Raw genomic sequence first — 25,742 nt, 5'->3', positions numbered from 1 at the left:
GCACCTGGGAGCCATCTCCCACCTTGGCACCCATCAGCCGCGGGGGACGGCAGCGTGGGGCGGGGAGGGGGGCGGGGGGGAGAGAGAAGCCGGACCAGCTTAGTGCCCGGGCTAATGAAATGTGCAGCCCTTGGCGAGGGGCCTGCGATGTGAGGAAAGACTGGCTGAAGAGAGTTTCTGCTTTTGAAGCGTGCTCTGTTTATATAAGTGTCAGCATCCACCCCGAGGTGAAAAGGTTAGCACTTGACCCAGGAAGTTCTCGTGTTTGTGCTTCAGAAATAGATCGGGATCATAAATTCCTCCCAGTTACGGAGGAGGGAGAGGAGGGCCTTATATTGTCTAAAAATAATATTATTTGAGCATAGGAAAGGAAGAAGTTTTGTATTATGAGTCAGGCTGGGCAGCCAGAGCTCCGACCCCGGCAAAACAACGCATGAGGAGTAACGTTGGGAGACTCTTCCTCCCTTTACCCCTTGGAAAGGCCCCAGCAGTAGAAAATAAGGGAAACCAAACTGCTGAGCCCAGCCTGTGACTGAGCACTGACGTCATGCAGAGGTAGGCAGATGAGGGCTACCTGAAAGTGGAGTATATTTATTACAGACATTATAAGGACCCGTAAATCCTGCCCTGGCTTCCATCACTGGCGGAATCCCAGAGCCTTTCATGATTGTACAGAAAATGAGGAGGACATTTCGCTCACACACGACAACTGATAGAACTCAGTGTACCCGCAGTACAGCAAAGCACGGTGCGTCATGCAATGGTCCAGACACCAACCACAGAAATTATACATTCATTTGGCCATTCGTCACATTCACGAGTAGGTTGAAAAGACATCGAGTCTAAAGGAAGGTTAATACGAAAATAGGGAGCGGTGAGGTCTTTTGGACGGTTATACCCTTCGGTTGAGTATAATCCAGCACAGCTTTCGGGGTGGGGTGGGAGGGAGGCAAGCACACCGGGTAAGGTTTACAAAACCTAGTGCAATTGAAGCCTTGTTTGTCACATTTAAAGAAATAGCGCTACTTTTTTGAGGTATCTGCTTGAGCTTAAGACGTTTACTTGATACGGTCGTCGGCTTTACCAATATAAAAGTGGATCCAGTTTGGCGAATGCGCTCACCCTGCTTAACCTGATAATCGAAACATCATTTCTAGAAAAATCTGTAAAAAGATAAATCTCTCGGACAAAGTATTTACAAGCAACAAACTCATAGACACGAACCAAGAATACATTAAATTAAGGGGATGAAAGTCCTATAAGTCGTGTAAACACTTGCAATAGTGCATCTCTTCGTGAGGTTATGTACCCTAGGTAACCTGTCTTTCACTCAGGGAAACTCAGAGGAGCGTCCTTGCAGCGGAGGAGGGAGACCCTTACGCGTGTGCCGACACAGCTCCTCCAGCAGAAAAGGGGGGGGGGGGGGGGGGCGAAAGAAAATCTCTTGGCACCAAGGCGCCGGGACCCGGCGGCTGGAAGGCGAGCGGGCGGCGGAGCCGGCACCCCCGGGGCCGGGCGGTGGCGGGGAGGGGGGCGCCGGCGCGCCGGGACCTCTCGGGGAGACCGACCGACCGACCGAAGGAGCGACATGAGCGCGGTGAACGGACGCGAGCTGCGCCGGCGGGGGCGTCGCGACGGGCGGCCGTCGGGGCGCGCCGGGTCTCAGTTGGAGGCAGCGAGAGTGTCCGAGGCGGAGGAGGCGGGCGAGGCGCTGCAGGGCGACGAGCAGGACTTCTCCGAGGAGTCCTCCGCCTTCTCCTCGCAGCCCGTGGGGGTGGTGGGGGAGATGGGCAGCAGCCCCTCTTTCTCCCGTTTCTTTTGCTTCATCCGCCGGTTCTGGAACCAGATCTTCACCTGCGTCTCGTTGAGCTGGAGGGAGGCGGCGATTTCCACCCGCCTGGCCCTGGTCAGGTACTTGTTGAAATGAAACTCCTTCTCCAGCTCGGTGAGCTGCTTGGTGGTGAAGTTAGTTCTGACGGTGTTGGGCTGCCCCACGAAGCCGTACTCGCCAGCCTTGCCTGCGAGGGGACATGCAGCGGTAAGTAAGCGCAAATGATTTATAGGCGACGTAATCAATATGTCCACACCGGCTAAGCGACAGGGAGCGAGAACTGCTTAGGATAAGAGGGAAGCCCCGGCAGGGTGAGTGATGGAGTGCGAGGTGCTAAACCGGAGTCAGCCTCTAGTGTCAGAGGAAACTTGATAAGTGGTTTATGAATTACAAGAAATATGACCGCGGGAGAGGCGGAGAGGGGGAGTCAGGAATAAGCGGCGCTGGCTTCCAGCGCCGCGGGCAGACGGCTGCGGCTGCTCCCAGAGGTGGGGGCCGCCCTACCTGCCCAGCGCCCCGCGGGGCACCGCGCCGCTTTCCCCGCACGCACGGCAGAGAGAGAGAGGAGCGGCCCCGGCCACGGCCCTCCCGCCGGCCACTGACCTGTTTTGGGTGGGTTTCTTTTCACTTTCATCCAGTCGAAGGTTTGCGCCGGCGGCGAGGTCTCGGCGGAGGGGGAGCGGGCGTTTTCCCGGTGGCCGGCGTGGAGGGGAGACAGGGCATGGTTGTAGGCGCCCAGGGGCAGGCTCTGCTGCTCCTGCCCGTAGGGGGGAGGCACGTACTGAGCGGGACCCCCCGCGTAGCCCTGGTGCGGGTGCGGGTGCTGCGCGGCAGCGGCGGCGGCGGAGATGCTCCCCGAGTACACGGCGGGGGCGCAAGGGGGGAAGCCGCCGCCCAGCTCCGCGTCCTGCCCGAGGGGGTAGGGGCCGTACGCCGGTGCGAAGCCCTGCGAGCCGTAGGTCGGGCCGCAGCCGGGGTGCGCGTAGGACACCCCCAGACCGCCGTGGTGCTGGTAGGCGGCGGGCTGGGCCGGGGGGTGGTGGTGGCGGTGGGGGCTGATGGGCACCCCGCGGCCCGCGAGGAAGCGGTCCTCCCCGCTGCAGCTGCCGGCGCTGACGGCGCAGGGCTGGAAAGTTGTAATCCCGTGGTCGGGGTGGTAGGCGCGGGCGGCGCAGCCCCCCGCCTCGCCGCCGAGGACGGGGTACTCGAGGAAGGAGCTCATCCTCGCCGCGTCCCTCTGTCACGCCGCCACCGGGTCTTCAGCGTCCGGCGGGGCCGCGCCAACTTTCCCACTTCCTCCATGGGGCCGGCAGGAAAATGACACGAAGGTACAGGCAGCGGGCAGGCACGTGGGGGGCGGCAGCCAATGGCTGCGGCGCCTGCGGGACTTTCCCGGCTCCTGCCGCTGATAGATCGCCGCGTCGGGGGCATTTAAACGCCGAGCGCTCCGACGGCGCGGCGAGGCGCTGCGCGGCGCGGCATCGCGGGGCAGGGCGGCGGCGACCCCCCGGGGGGGCGGGCGGGGGGGGGGGGGGGGCAGGCCGGGCTGTCGCCCCGCCGCCGCCGCCGCCGCCGCCGCCGCCGCCGCCGCCGGGGTCCCGCCCGCCGGCTGAGAGGGGAAGGCAGGAGAGACCCGGCGGCTGCGCCCGGCCCGCGGAGCCCACCGGCCGTCCCCTCCAGGGTGAGTGCTGCTGCACCGAGGGTGCCCCGGCGCCTCCCCCGCTGTCGGCGCTGTCGGGCCGGCGCTGGGCACCTCCGCCGCCCCCCGCCCCCCATCCCCCGGCCGGGGCCGCGGGGGGGCGGATGGATCCGCAGTACGGGGCGGGGGGTGGGGGGAGGGCGGCGGGGGCAGCGCTGAGAGCATCAGCCCTGGGGACGGGGATGAGGATGGGACCGTGGATGTGGCAGGGGACTGCTATGGGGACGGGGATGGAGATAGGGACGGGGATGAGGATAAGGCGCAGAATAGGGATGGGGCCGAGGATACGGATGTGGATGGGAGGGGGATGGAGATGGCATGGGGACGGGGACGGGGCCGAGGGATCTCGCCGCTCCTGTCCCGCTGCAGTCCCAGGGCGACGCGACGCCAAGAGTTAAAGGGGCTTGTCCAGCCGCATCACCAGGTGGCCGCGGACATTAGCATGGAAATGAGCCGCTTTGGGGACTGACGGCCATTGTGCTCTCCCGGGCCCACCGGCCTCCCCCCGTCCCTCAGCCCTGCTTCCCCCGCACCTCCGCCGGGCTCACCCGCGGCAGCCCGGCGCTGGGGTAGGGGAGGAGGAGCCGGGGGCAGGGGGACGGATGATTGGGCGGGGGCCCGCGGGCTCCGCAGCCCATCTGCCGGGTCGCCGCGGCGCCGCTGCCGCCCTGGGACCGGGCGGGGGGAAGGCTGCCCGGGGTGCCGCGGGTCGCAGCCTGGCGGCCCGGGGAGGCGGCCCGGGGCAGGGGCAGAGGAGCGGCGGGAGGCGCAGGGCCCACCGCCCCGGCCCCTTTGTCCCTGCGCTCCGCCACCCGAGCCGGCAGTGGCAGGAGGTGGCAGATGGCCAGTGGCAGAGGCGGCCCCAGGACCCTTGGGAACCGCGCTGAGCATCGACTCAAAACTACCCCTCCCCACCCCCACGGAAAAAAAAAAGAGTCCGTGGATAGAGGAGGAGGGAGGGCGGTGGGATGTGGGTTGCGACCTCATATTCAGTTTACGTATGCGGAAAAGGAAAGGGGAGGTAAAGGCCGGGCATCCGTCCGTCCCGGGGCACCCAGCCGACTGCAGGGAGAGAGAACGGCACCAACACGCTTCAGAGAAACGTTAACCTCGGGGATAGATGGATGGATGGAAAGCCATGTCCCCTGCCACCAGCCCCAGGAGAGGCTGCCCCCTCTATTTCTGCAGGTGCATTTCCAGCCGCCTCCTACATCCCTCTGTTCTCACGCTCGGTTCTTGCTTGTTTCGAAATCCAAAAGGCTCTTCTACCCCACCACCTCTCTCTGCTCACGAACACACACACACCCTCAAGCTCCTCCCTCCCACATGAACTACAACATCCTCTCCTAGGTGCAAAGCTCTGCTACTGCTAGCCCTTATCCCATGCCACCTCCATGGCCTCCCTACTGCCAGCCAAAACGGAAGGGCTGCTTTCTCCACCGCGCGTCTATCCGTATGCCCTCAGTATTTCTATTTGTTCTGATTTACTATGCAGGCACGGATGCTTAAGGGCCCTCTGGAAAGGTTCAGTTTCTTAAACTCCAGGGGGGCGGGGGTGAGGGCAAGAGCAACAACACCCCAGAGGCATTTATGGCATTATACTGCACCAATTTTGGCTATGGTTACAGCTGTAAACACATTTTTTTCATTCTTGTAAACCAGTTGTGATAAATACTGCATAAGGCAGAGAAAAAAGGCAGGCCGCTGGGACTGTTTACTAATAAAAGGGCTGGCATCTTTTCAGTGCTTTTTCAGCCAGCCAAGAAAAAAATGTATATTTTACTATAAATAGATCCGGTTTACCCGTAAATTCCGCCGAATCACAGCACCTCTCTTAGAGTCTCCAGCATCCTGAAATCCTTTTTTCTCTCCCTTTTTCGTGCCATTGTCTCTTTTGTTGCATTGTCTCTCTGGCGGGGCTTTGGGGGTTTGCTGCCTGTACTGTGCGCGGGGGCAACATCATGAGAAGGGCCGGAGCAGAGGGGAACCCCCCGCCCCCCCCCCCCCCCCCCCCCCCGCGGCCCGGCGAGGGGAGCTGCCGCCCCTTCCCTCTGCCCGCAGGCCGGCCCGGCCCCTCCGCGCCCCTCCGCGGCTCCGCTCCGCGTTTCCTGCCCCGGGACTGGGGCCGAGGGGGTGAACCCGGCGCTTTAGGCTTTTCCGTGGGAGTGTGCCCCCGCTGTGGCCCCAGGGCTCATCGGGAGACTCGGAGGCGACTCCTGCTCGCTGAATTCTCTCATTTATTTAAACGGAGTTTGCGAGAAGTTTAAATCTTGTAGCGTATTTTCCTCTTTTTTTTGTTTTTTGGTTTTTTGGGTTTTTTAAGCGTTGTCAGCATCCAGAAATCTGGGCACAAAAGAAACCCCAACCCGTAAGTGCACGTTGCAGTTCAATTTAACCCAGTGGCAGAGGAGTTAAAATGCCGGTGAGGCTGCTCGCTTTCCGCAGGGACGGGGCTGGAGCAGAGAGAAGGACGAGAAGCAGGGCCGAGGTTTCGCCGCGTCCACAGCTCAGCCAAGCTGTTGTTTTAAAAGCGCAATAAAAATGAATTATGACTAAACGCCTTCTCACTTAATGGTTTTAGACGGGGATCCCCAGCCCCGGCAAATACGTAAGAGGATTTTTATTTGTGCATGTGTTCCTGCAATTGATCTCTTTGATGACATTCTCATTCATAGAAAGAGTTTGATTTATGACTTTCGGAAGAATTGCGTTCAGCCCTTCCAGCTATAACCCACGCATCCCAGCTCCACAACGTGTTGCAGAGCTGGGAGACGACACTCCTCGCATGGACAGGCAGCAGAGCCCCGGCCACAAACACCCGCTCAAGCCCCACTCGCCTGCATAATGTAACCACGCACGCACACACACTCACACGCACTCGTACGCACACGGGGAGCCGCGATCGCACCCGCCCGGGATCCCCTGGCCCCGGAGCAGCAGAGCCCCGCTGGCATCTGTTGCTCGGTTTTCGCCCGAAGGACGGGGCTCACCCTCCGCTTTGGGGTCCGGCAACGCCGCTAGCCGGGTGGCAGGCAATTTGGTGGAGATTTCCGAAAGCCCATCTCTGCTGCCGCCAGCAGAAAGTGGGGAGCCCCGAGGAAATTGTAACTTTAAAGTCAGAGTTTCCCCTTTTCGTTATCAGTCCTTCACCCCACAAGAACGTTTAAACAGCAAAATATCTTCGGCTGTGCCCCCGCACCGCCCCTCAAAAGGACGGAGTGGAGGGGCTGATTCCTCCCTAAATGCTTTTCCCCCCACTGCGTTTCTGCCACCCTTTTGATTTTACAGGCACTAACTTCTCCATTTTCTCTCCTTCTAGGGCTGATTTCTTGGACCGCTCAGCACGTGAGAAGTAACCAAGCGCATTCTCTGTGAGCTCTGATATTTTTAAGATACACTTCCTGAAGCAGCTTGCTGGCTGCTAAGCACTACTTTCTAGAAAAACAGGATTATTTCCCAAAAAAAGCCTTTCGTGTATGTATCAGGCTGGTTTCTGCAGGAGACGCTTATCCTACTGAGTCTCTCTTATGTTTTGCCTATAACAGAGAAAGTGCTCGCTCATTCTTTTGTTACAGCTCAGCATTTCCAAGCTTTGTATCCCCACGGAGATAAGATGCTACATTTATACATTAAAAGGAAGCGGACTCCATCAAAGCTGTGAATGGTTTTAGTTTCTTTGGTTTGTTTTTTTTACCCTGTGAGAACCCTTGCAATAAAGAATTCGAACGTGTTTTTCCTCTCTAATAAATGTCCTAAATTGCCAAAAGGGGAGAGCTCATAGTCAGAATGTTGGATTTTGATTATTAGTAAATTAAGAGTCAAAGGGAGGGAGAGAAATACCCGTCATGTTATCAGTCTTGAAAGGAGAGAGAAAGAGAGAGGGAGAAAGAGAAAGAAAAAGAGAAAGCTCCTTGTAGCAAACAAGAATTTATTCTACCAAAAATACTTATGACAACGCATCCTAATGCAATACAAAAATAAAAAGAAAGTGAAGATACAATTCCTATATGATCACTTTCTTACAGACCTCATATATTGCTTTCATAGAAGGACCTAGAATGTGGCTAGGTTAAAATTGAACACAACTAAAACTTCGTAAGAAACGGCAAAATGGCACAGCAGAAGGAGGTAATAAACAGAAAATACTGACCAGGAAAAGGGAGGGGAAAAAAATAAAATTAATTAACGGAAAAAATAAAGAAGAAGAAGAAGGAGAAAGCAGGACCCTTGGAGAGGACGTCTTTAATTTCTCAGTAATTCAGATGCTGCAAGTCAATTGTAGTGAGTGTGTCTGTAAAAAAGTCAAAACTGTCAGCAGAAATATCTACGGGACTGTCCAGAGATCCTGGCAAACTGGGGGAAACTGCATCTGAAAGCTGTAGGCAGGAATCTGTGGAGAAAACGTTAAAGTCCTGTAAAGAAGGGACATCTAGGGCCTCAGGACTGTCATTGTTCAGGCCAGCTGCACAGTTCTGGGCCATTGTTGAGAGGCAGTTTTGAACAGTGGGTGACTGATGTTGAAAATGTTTCAGATTTTTCTCATTGCTCGTTAAAGGCGAAACGGGGAAAGTTTGGGACTCGCCATTGTGCGCATTCTGTGCCTGCTGCTGGGAGAGGGCATTCTGCTGGAAAGCGTAGCCTTCCCGCTCCAAGAGAGCGCCGGAGACGTTGCTGAGGGCTTGCTCGAAGAGGGATTTCTCCTCCTCCTCCTCCTCCGCCGCTTTCTCGGGGTCCTCTAGGCTCTTAAATTTCCCCTCGCCGTTTTGGTTCTCCTTGCACTGGGTCTGTCTCTTGTGCTTCATCCTCCTGTTCTGGAACCAGACTTTGACTTGTCTTTCAGTCAGATCCAGCAAGGCTGCAATCTCAACCCTCCTTGGTCTACAGAGATACTTGTTGAAATGAAATTCTTTCTCTAGCTCCAAAAGCTGGGTGTTGGTGTAAGCCGTCCTCAGCCGCCTAGATCCACCGCTACCGCTATCGGGGATTTCAAGGGGGTCTGTTAAAAAAAGAAAAGAAGAAAAAGAAAAACACCACCACCACACGCACACGCACCCCAGAGCACCACCGCCAGAACAGCGAAAGCAAAAACACACGCACGCACACACAAAACAGATAAATGCACGGATTGAATTTCAGCACCCGAGCACATCGCATCCCGGGGAGGGGGGGGAGTGCGCTCTCTGCACGTATGTGTCTATATCTATATGTCCACATAGCATAAAATAGCAACTGCAACAAAATGGCCGCCTTTGGATGCAGTAAACCCATTGTGTTGCACTGCTGCGCGCCCGGTGCTGCGTGCCCCTCGGCCGCCTCCGCAAAATTACTGCCTCCAGCTCCCCAACCTCCCCACACCAGAGCAAACTTTATATTAGCCATACCGCAATTTATAATTAATGCATCAGCTGCTTAGCTGAGCGGGAGCAATCTATCACTCTTCATTACTGTCAAATATCCTAACTCTAGGACGGCGAGACAAGAGAGGTCAGCTCCAACTCAAATAAATCATCCCGCATTAAGCAAGTTTGGGGAAAGTTTGGGTTTCCAGAGAGCCCCGCCAGCTCCGTCCTCCCCGCCCGCCCGCCCCTCCGCCTCGTCCCCCCGCGAAGCCGGGGGGATGCGGGGAGCCAAAAAAGCGGCCCGGCGGGGCCGGCGGCAAGTCTTTGGACTGACCTTTGTGGCTGAGGCAGGCAGGTCCAGCGGCTGAGGCGGAGGCCGAGGCGGGCGGCAGCGCGGATCGCTTGGACGCCTTTTTCTCTTTCATCCAGGGGTACTCCGGGGGCGGCGGGGCGCCGGCGGGGCCCGGGCTGCCGCTGCGGCCGCGGGGGCTCGCCTTGGGGCGACCGCCGCCGCTGTGGCGAGGGTGGCTGCCGGGGTTCAGGCTGGGGATGGTCTGCTCGAAAGGAGGAGGAATCAGTGTCGAGTGTGAAAGCGTCGAGTTCTTGATTGATGAACTTTGAAATGTATCACCGACAGGGGGAAAAGATGTCAGGCACTCAGCAAGCGATGGCTGGCTATTGATAAAACCGATCTCTCGCTCAAATGCGAAATTCATGGCCTTCAACTGGCAGCCCCCGCGGAGAAAAAGTTCCCTCGGATTCAGGGGGCTCGGGGGGGGGAAGGCTCAGGAAAAAGGAGAGAGAGGAGAAAAAAATATAGCATAGAAGATCGCTGGTGGGGTGTTTTTTTTCTAATTCACTGATTACAGCCGTATGGGGACCGTGCTACTATTAAACTATTGAATTCATGGAGACAAGGTTGAAATTGGACCGAATTGGCTGTCACATGATTGCCTCTGCCCAATGACAATTTGGGCTTTAATCAAAAGAAGCCACTGTCTGTTTGATTGATCCAAAAAAGTCGGGAAGGAACGCCTCATTGGGGGCCAGAAAGGCTTTATTTACACTTTTTTTAAAGAGGGAAATGATATCTCGAGTATCTATCCCCTTGGCGTCCTAATCTGAAACGATCGGGGGTGGGGGGGAGGGTGCGTGTGCGTGGATATGTTTGTGTGAGAGGCTGCGAGTGTGTGTGTGTGTGTGAGCGTGTGTGTGCGAGAGCGTGTGTGTGGCTGCTTGTCCTGCAGCCTGCTGCCTCCCTCGCCTCCACCCGCACACTCTTCCCTCATTGTTTGGGACTGTCAGGAAAACGCTTTGCACCTCACAAATCATTTAAGCACCTCAATCTGACGCCTTGAGTCATTAACAAAGTAATCCATTAATCTTCAAAGTTTTGACACCGCCAGGCCCCCGCATAAGAAGTTACACCCAGGCAGGAGTCTGAAGCAGAGGGTCTTGATTTTTTCCTAGGAATAGCACTTCCTCCAAAACTAGTTTCTCCTTCCCGACTCAACCTCGATGGGCTCCTTTTTCTTTCCTTTTTTTTTTCTTGTTCGGTTTTTTTTCTTTCTTTTTTCCTTTTTTTTTTCCCCTTTTTTTTTTTTCCTTTCCTTTTTTTCTTTTTTTGGTGGCTATCGGGTGTACAGTACGGAGAACAATTGGCCGCCGGTGCCGAGCCATTGTTTAACAGGATCTTCCTCAGCAACCTTGCTTCTAGGGGAAGAGTCACATAGGCAGCAGCCCTTGTGCTTCATGACTTCCCTCTCCAGTTGGCTTCCCGGGATTGGACCGTAAAACATAACCCTAGGAGTACCTCTCTGGGCGAGCCAAATCGCGAGGCTGCAAACGCGGCTGGCTGTTGCCTCTTTAAAAAAAAACCCAAATCCTGTGCCTTAGCTTGCAAACGATACTCCCGTCTGCTGGCATAATTTGCTTAATAACCGTAGTAGGCTGGGTCTGGTGAGTATTTTCGATTACCAGGAAATATACGGGCTGGTAGCGGGTTTGTTTTCACGGGGCCAGGCAGAGCGAAAATGCTGCCGGGTTATGACTTGAGAGACGGCACTCGCCTCCGACGCTTGGCTCTCGCCGCCGCCGTCTCCAGTCGCCCCTGCTAGGTCGAGGCAAGTCCCGAATTTGGATGCTTTGGGCACAATTTTCCAACCAGACCGAGGCGAGAGGGAGAGCGATGACAATGATGGCCACAGTCACCAGCCTGATGAATCCTATGGTCACAGCCTCCCTGGGCAGCCCGGACGGGGCTTGCCTTCCAGCGGAGCCCGGGGTGCCCGGCGGGGTGGGGTGCGCCGGGGGGCCGGGGGGGAAGGCGCTTCCGAGCCGCTCTCCGCGTCCTCGAGGAGCCAGGGACCATCGCCAGCGCGATGCGGTGCCGTCTCGCTTTATTTTCGGAGTTGCCAAAAAGGGGTCGGCAAGCGTCTTCGTAATTAAAAAAAAAAAAAGAAAAGAAAAAAAAAAGAAGAAGAAAAGGGGGGGGGGGGGAGAAAACAAGACCCCAAGCACTCAGCGGATCAGTCTGCGTCCAGACTGCACGAAGCGCATTTAAAAAATCGGTTTTAAGTTAATGCACCCACAAGATGTAGCATATCTGCGAAGGCATTGGAGAGAGGGGGAGGGGAGGGGCCGGGAGGCTTTAAATGGGCTTTTTGGTGGTTGCTTGTTTAAATAAAATATAGAACGAGACTTGTCATTTAATCCCTCGAAAGGGATGCCTTACAAATATCGATGCTGTTGGAAAATGCTAGGGGTTTAATTTTCTTGCTTTTAGTCCAAACAAAGCTCTGGTGGTGTCTGCGCGCGATCAATCTTGGCCGCCAAAAGGTTTGACAGCTACTGGCCCTTAAGAACACATTTAAGGCTTCTTGCTCTTTCCAAGATCAAATGTGGCCGAGAAAAGAGGCAGAGCAAGAAACGCAAGTAAACAAGGAAAAAAGCTGCTTTTAAAATATGCTGGCAGAGGACTGGGCTGCTTGTGGGAAAAGTCCGGTTTTATTTTGCTTCTCAGTGCCTACCTTGGGGCCGGGCTTTTCGTTTTCTTTAATTTTTTTTTTCCCTCTCTGGAAAATATTGGGATTAACAGCAGGATGACAAATAATAAAGAGAGAGGTTTGGACTTTAACCAGGCTTTGTGAGTAAAACCTGTGTGGGTGTCTCTATTCTGCACATTTGTTTCTTGTGGTCAGTCTAATACAAAAACCACCTGGAACAAAACCTTCGGAGAAGGGACGCGAAATTCTTGGGCAAATCAATTACTTCTGCCTCCAGAGGGATCTTTTAATCGGGCGAATCTTAAATGCAAAAATACAAATTCTTATTCGCAACCTACAGGCTCCGAAGAAGGGGTTGAGTACGGTTTCTGGAAAGAAGGGTGCAAAATCGCCAGTATTTTTCTTTCTTCGGAGTGGGAGGGGGGTGAAACGCCAAATTCCTTCTCTCTGAACATTTTCCTAAATGTAATTCGTGGTGCTAAAGGAGCCACACAGTGCGAATCACCGACTGTACCGTTACCTTTTGTTGTATCTAACCTAACTGATCCGAGGGGTGGGGGGCCGGTTTGAATTTTATACGGGCGCTCATTCGAAACGAGCAATGACTTGCAATGTTGCAAAAATGCTTCCTTCGCCTACAAAATAATAATCAGTCGTTGGTCTGTATTGGTTAATAATCAGGTTTCAATGAAAAATATCAGACTACGTAACCTTTCCTTCCACGGTTACATATCTATATATACAATAAACAGCACGGTATAAATATATTTGCAATCCCTTTCTTTGACGGAGCATGCTTTATCTATTTATGCCGAAGAGCTCTATATAGATTCAGAGATGCATGACAATGTTTCAGCATCAGGCAAGGATGGTTCTGGGAACAAGATAAAGCCCAAAGATTAATAATATTTCAGCATGAGACCAAAATGGCGACATTTTTTTCCGTGCTCTAAAAGATACAGATGGTGAACGGCGTGCGTTATTATCTACACAGCATAGGAATATGTCTTTATAAACGTGCAGGGGTATATTTTACCTAGTCTATTAAGGTCCGTTTTGATTTATCTTTCAAGTTTCAATCTAAAAATTACGGACATTTCGCCTGAAAGGAAGAAAAATCGGATTTAAGCACACGCTTGCGGGTTTCTGCCTTCCACCTCGAGCTGACTGGGACCGGAGACCCCCGCGGGTGCCCGTTTGGGGCCGGGACAGTCGCCCCTCTGCAGTACCGTGTGCCCCCCCCCACCGCCACCGCCACGCACACACGCACACACATCCACACCCCCGCGGGAAGAGAGGGAACACAAGGCTCCCCTCCCCCACAGCTTCAGGCTGCGATGGGGAGGGAAGGCGGCTCAGCAAAAATTAAACAACCCCCAGATAAAATAAAAAATAATAATTAAAATAGAAAAAAAAAAAAGAAAGATAAAATCCACTTCCTTAAGGAAAAGGGAAAAAACGGCGGCGGGTGGAAGGAGCCGTGCCCGGAGGCAGCAGGGCTCGGCACCCACCCCCCAGCCGCGTTTGGGGTTTGGCCGGGGGCCTGCTCTACCACCCTTGCTCCCAAGCGCTGGCGGGGCTCCGCAGCCGGCCGCCGCCCGGCTCCCCTCCTTCCCCAGCGGGCGAGCCCGGGGGCCGAGGCGGCCCCTCCGCGCCCGCACCCACGCGGGGCTTTATCCCGAGCTCTGCTCCCATGTGCTTCACGCACACACTCGTACACACACACCCCCCACACACACCCCCACACCCACACCCGGCTGGCCTGCCCGGGAGGCGGGGGACGCTCCCCGCGCTGCTCCGCGGCCGGTCCCCCACCGGAGCCCCGGGGCGGGGGGCCGGCCAGGCCGCGGGGAGGGGGCGATCGGCGCCCGCCTGCCCTCCGCGCCGGGCGGGCACCGCGCAGCGGGCGCAGGGGGAGGCGGCCGCCGCCGCGGGCCGTGGAACCCCGCTGGGGAAAAACAGAAAAAGAAGTCCCTCTGCCTGCCTATGAAATGCTGAAAAGGCGTCGCGGGACCCTTCGGGTGGGCGAGCGGATCCTCGTGTGAGTTTACAGACGAGTTTCCCAACTCCCCACGTCATGAAGGGCTCTCCCTTCCCTTGCGCTGCGAAGAACGTGTTCTTAACTCTTTATTATTCAGAATAAAAACTTTATTTTTTTTTTTTTCCAGAACGTGAGCAGCAAGGAATGTATAACTTTCAAAACAAATCTAGCCTTTTCAGCTTCACACGCTTTCCGCCTAGCTGGATGTTACAAGCATGAAGTATTCAAACCGTGATCTTTTTTCCCAGATTTTATTGCATCGTCATCATCATCGTTATCACCATTTTTAATAAAAGGAGTTATAGTTTCCTTTCAAATGATATTTCCTACGCGTGCCGATGTGCCACCTAACATATGGCCAGGTAAATACTTCCTGAATATTCAGGGTACAGCTTTTTTATATATATATAAATATGAACAAATGGGGATAAATAAAATTTTAAACACTTAGATTATTCAATGTTTGAAAAAAAAAATATAAATAAATCTGAATGTTCACCAGCATACACACATTGAAAGACTTACACGTATTAATAATTGTCCAGGGAGTCCCTGTCCAAGCGCTCTTGATGTCTTTCTCGCTATTTAAAAGAAGTGCAATAAAAAAAATTGCTTCCCCGTGGGATCAATCATGTACGAACAAATTCACATTTAAGAATTCCTTTTATAGAAAATTTGTTCATATACCCTGTTTTGATAAAAGTGTAGAAGGTAAAGTATAAAGCCTCTGCATACTCCCAAAGTGAGACACAAGGCTACAGTTCAAGAAGATAAATATCCACTAGTGAAACTATAGAGCAATTCAAGCAACAAATATTGCTACGTCACATAAACTAGAAAACGCTTTTACCAAAGGAAACAAAACAAACCAAAACGAACAAAAGAAACGAGAAGGGGAGGGGGGGACACACCGGGGGGGGGGGGAGGAGGAGAGAGACAAGGGAAGGGGAGAGTACTTTCCAAAAGATGGGGGCTTGGTGTCCCACTTAGTGACTCCTGTCTCTTACAGATGGGTGAGTTTGGGCGCTTCCTGAATTCTTCCCTGAGAAGGATGGTGAGCGGTAAGGTCTGTGTATGTTGGGTGCGGATCGCAAGGTCCATGGTGGTGATTGTTGGCCATTGGCCCAGCCCCACTGTAGTCCATGTTGGCAGAGGGAGGATGAGGGAGATGAGTTAGACCAAAGATGGAAGGCCCAGAACTGGTCATGGTCTCCACGTAGTTGCCCCCTACATAGACGGGGCTTCCCTGTATATGTGGATTCCCATAACCGTTGCCTTGAAGAGGATGAGTATCGTATTCAGGTGTCACAGCTGCCGTCCCTGTGTATCTCTTTTGAGGAGGTGGGCAATTATTAAGAGGAGCGGTATACGATGCAGGGATGCCATAGGTGTTTTGATGTGGCTTGTTAAATGGCGGAGGCGACTGGGGCTCGTAGGGGACACTGTTTACTAAAGAATGCATAGAGTTTAGATATCCCCCAGCAGCTGGAGGGACAGGGCTTCTGCTTGGGGACTGTCCTCCTGAAGAGGTCATCATGCCCTTGCCCTTTTGATCCTTTTTGTATTTCATTCTGCGGTTCTGAAACCAGATTTTGATCTGTCTTTCTGTGAGATTGAGCAAATTAGCCATCTCTACCCTTCGTGGCCTGCAAAGGTACCTATTGAAGTGGAACTCCTTTTCCAGTTCTACCAGCTGGGCACTTGTGTAAGCTGTACGGGCTCGCTTAGAGGAGGCTTGCCCCGGAGGGCTTTTATCACCAGCACAACTCTCACCTATGTAAATCACACAAAGAACACAATCAGCATGGCAAACCCGGACACGGCAACCAGAGGCAACGGCCAACACCACCAGCACCTGAAGAGTCCAGCTCTCGGACGCGAGATGGACGCCCACATGTGCAACAAGTACTCCCCCATGGCGTGAGCTCAGTTGTGCCAAGCTACAAGCCTCAGTAGACTTCCTTCACCTCATTAGTGTCACTATATGACTATACTTGCTTCCTTCGAGACTGACAGCAGACAACATATCTTGAGCTTTGCATAAAGGAGTAAGAAAGGTTCAGGGAAACATAGTGGGGTTTAGAAACTCTTAAGGTTTGGCTCTGCTAACATAGTGGGATCAGGGTCTTCAAGAACTAGCTATTCTCCATTGCTGTAAAGACCTGCAGCCTTCTTTCTCTGAAACCCCCAATATATACACATCAGCTAGAGATACCTGAAAGTTAGGTGTCTACAATGTAACTTTGTAACACATAAGCATGGAATTGACAGTATAGTGTTTCTATCACGTCTAGCATATAGCATAAACATATGGTAGTGATTGGGAAGTATAATATACATAAGAAGAACATACAGTGGCTAGGCTTGCATACAGGCATATTTAAATGTTACTGCTTTTTCATAAAATAAATACATGATATAAAAGGCTGTAAACAGCTATGTTACTAGGGCTTTAAAAAGCAGACTGGCGAAGACATTTGCTAAAGTTTTGGACTCTATTTCCAAGGCACATTTAAGAGAAAAAGAGGAAGAGGTTAATACAAGCCCAACTCCTGGGCATTGGAGCTAGCACTGGTGTTATCAGTTTGAGTTTCCTCGAGTAATAAAAGCGTTAAAATACACTTCCATCCCTCAAATAATATTTTATGGGCTGAAGTTTATGGCACTCCAGAATGATTTTTGTTTACCAGGCTTGTAACTTTGCCAATCAGCTTGTTAAAATAGGAAGAGGTTCTGACTACATGCAGGGCATTGATCCTGCCTGCAAATGATTATGAGCTATTTTATTCCTGTTACACTTCAGCAGAGATAGGTCACTGTCTTATTAATCTAACAGCACCGTGCCAACAAAGTACTCGGGACAGGCCTCTGGCTTAAGGCCTGGGCTGCTCCGCACTGACATGATTTACTGGAGGGGAGATTACCTAGGAAATGTGATAGATGCAGAAGGGCACAAGTGGTTTAGCCACTAGGAAACAAAATCACTTCGGACCCATCCCGCAAGGCTGGGAAAGTTTTGCAGGGGGTGGTTTGTTTGCTGAGCTCCCCTTACAAGTGGTGGCAACCCCTTTCCAAAAGCTTGAGGGGGTCAACTCGGAGAGGAAAAAAGCCCACTCCCTCCCCTCACCGAATTGAAGGTGGGAAGGGCTGCCCTCCTCCCCGCCGGATGCGTGGCCAGCCCAGGGGTACCCAGGGAGAGGGGGGAGCATGTTTCATACCTGAACTGGAACTGCTGTTTTTCTGCTTTGTGTTTTGCCGAGACTCTTTCATCCATGGGAATATCTGTTTGGACATGGTGGGTGAGTTAAGAGCGGGGCTCTTGGTGGGGTTGGCCGGGGCAGGGTTGCTGCTGGCATTTTGAGATGGTGAGGCGGAGGACGGAGGTGGAGGTTGTGCCTGCTGGGCCGGAGGCGGCTGCGGTGGGGCCTGTGGGTCGGCAAGGCCGGGGGGCTGGAGAGGCTGGCTGGGGAGGGTCCTCATGCAACTCTCATTGATGTCATTGGCCTTGTGGTGGGACACGGAGCTGCCGGGGGACTGGAGGGAGCACGCGGGGCGGTGGTACTCAGTTTCCACAAGTGATGAAGATGGAGGATATTGCTGTTGACTCGCATTATAAGTGAAACCATTTGCTCCTTGGTAGGGGTAGGCACCATAGATCGCAGAGCTGTCGTAGTAGGTCGCTTTTTGCATTTCGTTGTTTCCCAATATTTATTTCGCAAACTGACAGGGTCTTGACACCCTTGGAGAATAACATTGGCACCCCTCTGTCACGTGGCGCTCTTCCTCCAATGGCCTCTCCGGGCAGACCTGGGGTGTGGGGAGAGCAGAGCAGGGTGAAGAAATGGTACAAATCCATCTTACTTTCAATAGCTAAGTGACATGAAAGCCATAAAAGAAAAAGTGGTCAGCAATATTTAGCAGCATGACTTGGCCTCAGGCGCAGAACATTTCGATATAAAAGCTGTCTGGATTTACTGGCAGCTACAAATATGCGCTTTGCTGCACCGGGATAGGGGCTTTCTAGGGTTTTTTCTTTCTTTCTTCTTAAGAAACAGAGCAGGGCACCACATGGCAAGGGGGTTGATCGTTTATCACCGAGAGGCTGTTTTAATACCAGTCTCTGAGATAAGGGTGATCGAGGAATCAGTAATGTGAAGGGGCTGGGCTGTTCCTTCATTCCAGCTGTAGGATCAAACCCTCTCCTGTAACCGGCGTCGTTTTATTTTTAGCCTTTCTCTCCAGGTTACAGCTCTCCATACAACTTCAAAGAAATGCATGAGATTGTTCCTGTCTACGTGTGGCAGGGGGCAGGAGCTGGGTGGAAAGGTTTCCTAGCCAGGGATATTTACACACCCCGATCCCAAGTGACGGATTTTGGCTTGTCTATGAAATGCTCGATAGGAAAATAAACAAAGCCAGCGCCTTCTCCCCTCCGTGCTCGCACACCACCCGAGCCGCCCCGGTCACGCACCCCGGCAGCAGCAGTTTCTGCCCGGGCGAGCCCCGGCTGCCGCCCGCAGCGGCTCCCGCTCGGCCCCCGGAGCGCGGCTGGGGCCGCCCCACGCAGCCCCCGCGCCCGCCTCCCACCCGCGAGCGGGTCTGGAGCCTCAGCTGCACCCGGCGCCGCGCGAAGCCCCTTCAGCGAGGCCAGCAGGGGCAAGTTGGGCGCTTTGGCGGTTGTTGGTTTGGTTTTTTCAGCAGCTATTTTCAAGACACTAACTTTTCGTGGAATCAGCCAGATCCTACCTGTTAAAACATGATGGATTGGGGGAAAAAAACACACCAGGAACCTGAAAAACCAGCGTTCATCTCCATGACCACGGCTTGAACTTTCCTTCCAACTTAGCGATAATAGGTTCTGTCTTGGAAACTGCTATGTAATTTGATGTATGAGGGTCACTTGGCTGGGGAGAGGGTGGACACAAACCCAGAGAATGCTTCTCCTGCCCGAGCGAATCCCTTTCCCTCCCCCCCCCCGCCTCTTTTTGTCCCCCGTCCTTCTTTCTTTCTGGTTGTTTTTTTTTTTTCCCCGGATTGAAGTCTACTGGTTACCTGCCTGAAAATAACCAGTTAAAGAATCGCCCGCATTAATGAGAGAGGAGACCTGTGCGCAATCTCCGACCTAGGAGCTCTTTCCACACGCACTCACATTGTTCTCAGAAATTAAAGTGTGTTCCTCACCGTCCCCCTACCCCCTTGCTGACCAACAACTACGTCTTTTCGGATCAGAAGAGCTCTCGTTTCTTTAGCCACTTTCCCTGTACTTAAGCAGCTGGATATTTTCCCCCAAAACATCTAACGAGGACAAATGCTTAGGGGCGAAAAGCCTTACACAACACATGCACCAAACGAGCTCATTCTACGCCTTTCAAGTTATACGAGTTCTTAGAAAACACTATTCCCTTTGTTAGGTCGTAACAAAATGAAGGTAACACACCTACAGCAGGGCGGCTACCCTGTTATTGCACTAATCAAGCTCTTTGGATGTTATTAAGCTAATAAGCCGATGGAGATCTGAGGCGCGCACACAATTTCCAGCTCCTCGCCTCTCCTTCCTGATGCTATCGAGGCCTGGTGTGATTTTTCTCAATTCCTTTGAAAGAGAGAATATAGACACCACTACCAGAGGAGAAAGAGGAAATAATGAGCCAGCGGTGATTTTACAAAGGCACTCGCCTTTCATGATCGCGACATCAAATATTCCGCCTTCCCCTGGCCGCTTGGAAGTTTGCTGGCGCTGGCAGGACGGGCAGCGCTGAGCGGGGACGCGGAGCGCGCTGCTCCCGCAGCCGCCTGCCCGCAGACAATAGGCAACTTTACTCGGAAGGCAAAATATTATTGAAGCTTCGGCCGCCTGCCAGCAAGGGGGAAAAAAACCAAACCAAAACAAAACAAAACAGCCACAAAAAAACCAACCAAACCAGCTCCCGCCTTTGGCTTCGCCAAGTTAATCACTTCCTACTAAGTTATAGAGAAGCGGGGGTAACCTGAGGAGCGCCCGGCCATTCCTGGCGAAAGCGGGAATAGCGGGATTAAGAGCGACAACGATCACGATAATAACAGCGACCTAACGGGAGAGGGAAGGGGGGGGGGGAAGTTTGCCACCCCAGCCGGTGCCTGGGATGGGAAGAGCTCTCCTCTCCCCCTCGGAGACAAAAGGCCAGGTCTCACAAACACAGTTGGGCCCCCAATTTTTCCAGTGCCCATTTAATCGGCTCCACCTCCGTTTGTGCAATACACCTCTCTGCCCTTTACCAACTTCTCTCCCTCCACCCAGACAGCCCGGAGACAGCAGATGAAAGCTGCTTGGGGAAGGCAAGTCCCCCCCGTTCAGTTCCCCCACTTCAGCTCTCCCCTACCCTCTCCTTCCCTCCGCCTCCCCCCTTCCCAAGCACGCCAGATCTTTGCTCTGTAACTCCCAAACGAGCCCCAAACTCTGACTCTAGGACGAAAAACCAGGCAGCCCCCCTGAAAGATTTCCTGAAAGATAAAGACAAAGTTGAGAGGGCGGGGGGGGGGGGGGGGGAAGAGAGGAGAGAGAGCTGCCTGAACACGAAGTGTAAGGGTATCAGTCACTGCCTGGAAGGAAGCCCCAGCTTGTGAACTCTTCTTGAACCGACATTTAAGTCTACGGTCATAAATCACTGGGACATAAACTCCGCCATTCACGACTGATAGCAGCGTATTTGTGGCCTGCTTACCTTAACTTCTGACGACTGAGGCGGAAGCCAGCATGCTCTCTCTCTCTTTTTTTTTTTTTTTTTTTTTTTTTTGGAGGCGACACAACCCAGGGAGCAGGGGCTGTCTGCCCCAGCCCGGTCCCTGCGGCCGCGGGGTGGGCACCGGCTCAGCTCCTCCGCACCCGGCACCCCCCGTCCGGGAGGGGCGAGCCCTGCCCCTCACGGGATGGGGACGGTTGCTCCGGACACCCGCCTCCCCCGCTCCCCTCCCGCTTCAGGCTGCCCACCCTGCCCCGAGCCGGTCCCCGGCGTGCCGGGCTCCCCCTGCGCGGGGCACGGAGGACGGGGATGTTTCCCAGGGCTGCTCTGGGAAGGAAAGGAGAGAGAGGAAAGGAGAAAGGGGGGTGGGGGGGACTGGAGGGGGAAAAAAAAAAAAAAAAAAAGAAGGAAAAAGAAAAAAAAAAAGGAAGGAAGAAAGAAAGGCGGCCGCCTGGGGAAGCCTGGGGCAGGGTGGGGGCTGGGGAGGGAGCGGAGGAGCGCGGCAGTGAAGGAGTGCGGCCCCCCCCCCCCCCCGCACCCGGGCGTCACCGAAGTCCAGGAAAATTATGCTAATGAAGACAAACGGCGCTCACAAAGGGTCGCTCTCACCAGCCTCCGGGGGTACTGCTGGGGGGGGCTTGGGTTTGTCCCTCTTACCGATGGGTTTGGGGGGCGGCTGCGGAATAGCCCCTCTGCCGCTCCCCGCCGCCGGGAGCCCCGCAAAGCGCCGGCTGAGTCCCGGGGAGGGGAGCAAAGCCCGGAGAGCCGGGGCTGGGTCCGGAGAGCCAACCGAAGCCCACCAGGATCCCCGCTCTGGGCAATGCTTTCAGAGCCACGCTGGAAATCATTAGAGTTACTAATTATTAACTCATGCATGCGTGAGCGCACACACACACAGATGTACACACAGGCACCCCCCCCCCGCCCCCCAAATATCCCCAGCGCCCGGGACGGGCACAGAGGCGCTCACACACACACACACACATGTGCTGCACAGGCGGGTCGGGGTGCCCGCAGCCCCCCGTGAGGACGCGTGGGCGGCAGCCCCGCGTGGACGCGGGCCCGGCGCCGCACAGCTCGCCTTCTCCTCCCGCTCCTCGGCAGCGCTGGGGAAGGTGCTCGCCTCTTTCTCCAGCGCCCCGGGTTTTGGGGGTGGCGGTGGTGTTTCCCCCATCTCCCTGCCACAGAAACACGGCAGCGACCGTGCAAACGAGAACTTAAATAAAGTTGCAGCCCCTGCCCCCCTGGCAGACGGTAGCTGGACTACGGGCTCCGTGCATTAAGCGGAGGCTCCGAATAATGCCTAGGTGTAAATTTGACGTTACTTCGTTAATTAAGGCATTAAAAATATAACTAGTCCGTTTAAAGCACGAGGGAGCCCGGCGTCATCTTAAAGGACAAACAAAGCGAGTGGGAAGCGAGAAATAAAAAGCAGTATAAGGCTGGGGTGGCCTCTTACGCATACCAATGGTTTTTGTCATTTATGGCTATGCAAGATTTATGACTTCATGCACCAAAGCTGTAAACAGAGCACTAAAACAGAAAACACTTGCTCCTTATGGCATAAGTGAGAAGGCACCACATGAAAGGGGAAGCGGGCAGCGTAGGAGGAGAGGAGAGGCAAAAATCCCGCGTATGCGTTTTGCTTCAAACAATCCCTTGAATGTTGCAGCGGAAGAAAAAAGTCTTTTTAGTCAATAATCAACCCCACACTTTCTTCTGAAACTGCTGATCTGCCATTCGCCCTCTTGCCCGACCAAATAGCGAGAGGCAGCGCTGCGCCCCGACGGAGCCCCCCGGACTGGAGAGGAGGATTTGGCAAGGGAGAGAGAGCTGGGGACTGCAGAAACCTGCGGACGCCGGGGAGCCTGCCGGTTTGGGGAGCCCTGCCGAAAGCCTGGGCGATCTTTGCCTAGGAGCGCGTTTAAACTTTGGAGCGATCGCCAGCGGGATATTCTGACTACATGTCTGTATTTAAGAGCGGGGACGGGGAGGGGGGGAGGGCGTCTTTTGAAAACCGAAGGGATTTGCAAGGGACTTTAATCGTGAGAACCGAAGTGGTTCATAGGAATAGTGAAGTGTTTTCTCCATTGGTCTTACTGCCTGCAAAGAGCATTTTGCGAGATTTCGCCTATTAGCCCCGTTTCCCCACGCCCCCTCTCTCCCCAAAGAGGTCATTTTAAACATGAGAAGATTTTTTTTTTTTTAATGTCTCCTATGATGTCGGGATAATTGTCCCAACGCACAGATCCCCGCTGCTTTTATCTGTCTTTCCCTCCCAGAGGCCGAATATTTTCTTTCTGCTCCATTCCGCGGAGAGCGATAGGGCTCAGCTCGGGGAGGGACCGGCAGCGTTTGGGACCGATTCCCGGGTCAGAAATGAGCTGTCTTTTCTTCCCGAAGGGTCCCACTCTGTGGGACCCCCCACCAACACTTTCATGGAATTACTCTTAGTTTCCGAACGAAATAATGCCTGTAAAGCGCTTTGTCCTTGGATGCTCCGAAATGGAAGCAGGCAGCACCATAATTCAAGGCTGATTTGGGGGGACCTCTTAGGGATGAAATGGCAAGGCGGGGAGTTGCTGGAGAAGGGGACCAATTCTGGAAGCGGTGCCTGTCCAAGTCGTTAGAGAGTTAGGAGGGGATATCAGCTGCCTTAGAGAAGGACTGGGCTATCGAAGCAAGCCGTGGTTAATCTGAATTATTGTTTATATTCTCTAACACTAAAGAATGGCAACGGACTCTTTGCTATTTGCTCAGCAGACTGAGGTTATTTACACAACTCACCGAAATCCCCCTCTCCTCCAAAACTCTTCTTGCTTTCTTTTGCTCTAAAGCAGGACTGTATTATTTATGAGTGTTTTAACTGGGTCAATATGCATCCGAACTGGGTCATAAATCAGAGGAAACGCTGCCAAGTAATTGAGCTGCAATTAAAGCTTGCACTTTATTTTCGAGGCGCGTTTTGGCCCATTTCAAAATACGGCAAAGCCAACCTTGGCTTTTAGACACACAGCTGGGAGGGAAACCGCTCTCCTCCTCTCTCTCCTGTCTAAGAAAGGACAACGTGCTTCAGTATGGCGAGAAGGCGAAATAGTGTTTCTTTGGGTCAGTTCTGCTCTGAGGGCGACTTAAAGAGCAGGAAAGGGAGAAACCAGCCCCAACACCTCCGCCCTGCAGGTCTCTGCAGAGCGGCCGCGAATAGCACCGAGTGGAAATAACCATTTTTCTGTTTGTTTGCAGCGGAGTTTTTGTCATCGTTCGCTTTTCTTCCTCTCTTTCTGACCCCTTAGAAGATGAGTAATTACAAGCACCCCGTAACGGGGCGAAAAATGGTACAGCAGGAATAGGCGAGAGGCGCGGAGCGAACTGGAAGAAAGCGAGCCCCAGCGCTCCGACCTTTCCCAAAGCCGGGACACGCCGCGGAAATGTCCTTTTATACAGTATTTTGCCCTCCTTGGATAGCCAAGTAACCTTTCATTTTCGTCTTTTAAAGCGCATTCTCTCTATATAGCTACGCACACATATTTATAAGTATATGCAAATACTTACATATTTATACGTACGGATATATCTATTCATGTAAACGACGGTATGGATATGAATTTAGGACTAGTATATTTTATCCTAGAAGACGATTTCCACTCCTCCCCTTTTTATTCTCGCTTTCCAGCTCCCCGTTCAGAGAGAGAGAAAAAAACCACACGTTTCCAAGGCTGATTTATTGTTAGAAGCCATGGCTGGCTCTTGGTTCAGCTCCTTCTCACTGCGGAGAAATAAAGAGGAGCCCCTTGGCTCATTTGGGAAGGAGAAGCTTTGCCACAGAGCTGAGCGCCCATGCAGCCCCCCGCGCACGGTAAACAAAGTACCACTAAAGCATCATAAATAAAATGGCAGCACGATCGCGTACTCATCGATTTACGGAGCGGCAGCGGCCGAACAAACACCCATAAAACAACAACCGCCGCCGCACACCCGAGCACGACCCCGACCGAGGAGCATCACCCCCCCCCCGCATCGTTTTCTCCGACTTCCCCAAATACATAAATAAATAAACGCACCAACACACAAATAAAATAATAAAACAAAATTGAGGGGGAAAAATCCAAACACGACAATAAAAGAGGCTTCCCATCTCTAGCCGATCATAAATAATGATAAGACGGCAATCGAGGGGCTGGAGCTGAGGCAGCTGGCCATCAACAGCGGTGTGGGATCTCTATGGAGAAAAATAAATAAAGCAGCAAACTCTCCCTGCTCTGCTCGCTGCGAGGGGAGAGTTGAATATTTACCGCAGCAAATTGAAACAAAGGGGGAAGCAGCCTGGCTCCGGGTGCACACACACCCGCACGCACACACACGCACTCGCTCCAGCCTCTGCTACTGACCTTTGCCTCGAACAGCAATAACTCACCACATAAATGAACAATCAACGGAAATACCTTAAAATAAAATCCATCCTTTCTAACGAAGCATTTCGTCCTCTCGGCTCGACAATAACCTTTCCATAAGGAACGAAAGCTGTCAGCGAAATGGCCAGCTCTTGCGGGGACGGTGACGGGGGCAGGAGGAAAAAAAAAATAATAGAAAGCAGTGCTTGCTCTGAACAGAAACTGGAAAAGCGTAATCGCAGACGGAGCCAGACCGGGTCTCCACTCCAAATGCCACAATAATGCGCTGTATTATGTGCTCACGTGGTCATACGTCAACTTAAATCCTTTTATTTGAAATAGGGAATCATTGAAGGAACAGGGTTTCTTAGCGCGAGCCTTTGCTTTTTAAAGCCTTAACCCAATATGTTAAAGAAGAGTTTTAAGGGAGGGGGGGGGAAATCCCAGAGATGCAGATGACTGCGGGGGGGGGAGATTGGTTTGATTCTTTTTCCTCCCACACCAATATTTCTTTGCACAAAGCCCATTGGAAGGTAAGAAGAATTCTTCTTATAACATGGGACTGCGCTGCACTTTGATACTTAGCCTAATTAACCGACATTTGCTCCCCAGGCCCGCCACTCTGCTCCACGTCGCATGTCCTCTGCAACCCCCGAAGAAAGCCCGAATCTTAATAGTATCATTTCCAGCCCCCTTCTAAATGGGACGATTACCAGC

At 53.3% G+C, this 25,742-nt stretch overlaps 3 protein-coding genes and 1 long non-coding RNA gene across 12 annotated transcripts in view; 1 reads left to right on the top strand and 3 right to left on the bottom strand.

Moving 5' to 3' along the window:
- Nucleotides 1-1,662: 1,662 nt before the first annotated feature.
- On the bottom strand, nt 1,663-3,087 carry HOXA1 (homeobox A1). The gene is made up of 2 exons (XM_076331291.1): nt 2,435-3,087; nt 1,663-2,018 (listed from the first exon to the last, which is right to left on the bottom strand). The coding sequence occupies exons 1-2, from the start codon at nt 3,051-3,053 to the stop codon at nt 1,663-1,665; spliced, it is 975 nt and encodes a 324-aa protein (XP_076187406.1). The 5' UTR covers nt 3,054-3,087.
- LOC143156976 (uncharacterized) lies at nt 2,391-7,184 on the top strand. 4 transcript variants are annotated; one of them, XR_012994715.1, is made up of 2 exons: nt 2,391-2,443; nt 6,850-7,184. It is a non-coding gene; the product is annotated as an uncharacterized LOC143156976 (long non-coding RNA). The 4 variants fall into 4 exon arrangements; XR_012994716.1 differs by lacking the exon at nt 2,391-2,443 and adding an exon at nt 2,802-2,843; XR_012994713.1 differs by lacking the exon at nt 2,391-2,443 and adding an exon at nt 3,409-3,512.
- A 265-nt stretch (nt 7,185-7,449) lies between these two features.
- Nucleotides 7,450-9,585, bottom strand: HOXA2 (homeobox A2). Its single transcript, XM_076331290.1, has 2 exons — nt 9,204-9,585; nt 7,450-8,526 (listed from the first exon to the last, which is right to left on the bottom strand). The coding sequence occupies exons 1-2, from the start codon at nt 9,583-9,585 to the stop codon at nt 7,781-7,783; spliced, it is 1,128 nt and encodes a 375-aa protein (XP_076187405.1). The 3' UTR covers nt 7,450-7,780.
- A 5,252-nt stretch (nt 9,586-14,837) lies between these two features.
- HOXA3 (homeobox A3) overlaps nt 14,838-25,742 on the bottom strand; it is a 44,382-nt gene continuing 33,477 nt past the window's right edge. For 4 of the 6 annotated variants that reach the window (XM_076331280.1, XM_076331281.1, XM_076331284.1 and 1 more), the window contains 2 exons: nt 17,134-17,722; nt 14,838-15,688 (listed from right to left, as the gene is read on the bottom strand). In XM_076331280.1, the coding sequence (XP_076187395.1) occupies nt 14,919-15,688; nt 17,134-17,605 (1,242 nt within the window). In that variant the 5' untranslated portion in view covers nt 17,606-17,722 and the 3' untranslated portion in view covers nt 14,838-14,918. Of the gene's footprint in view, nt 15,689-17,133; nt 17,723-21,291; nt 21,413-25,076; nt 25,167-25,742 lie in introns of those variants that run through there. The other 2 variants (XM_076331286.1, XM_076331285.1) reach the window with 2 other exon arrangements.

The sequence above is a fragment of the Aptenodytes patagonicus genome, chromosome 2, assembly GCF_965638725.1.
Source record: "Aptenodytes patagonicus chromosome 2, bAptPat1.pri.cur, whole genome shotgun sequence".
Classification (NCBI taxonomy): Eukaryota; Metazoa; Chordata; class Aves; order Sphenisciformes; family Spheniscidae; genus Aptenodytes; species Aptenodytes patagonicus.
Note: the sequence above shows the minus strand (reverse complement) of the source record. Positions and strands in the feature narration are given on the sequence as shown.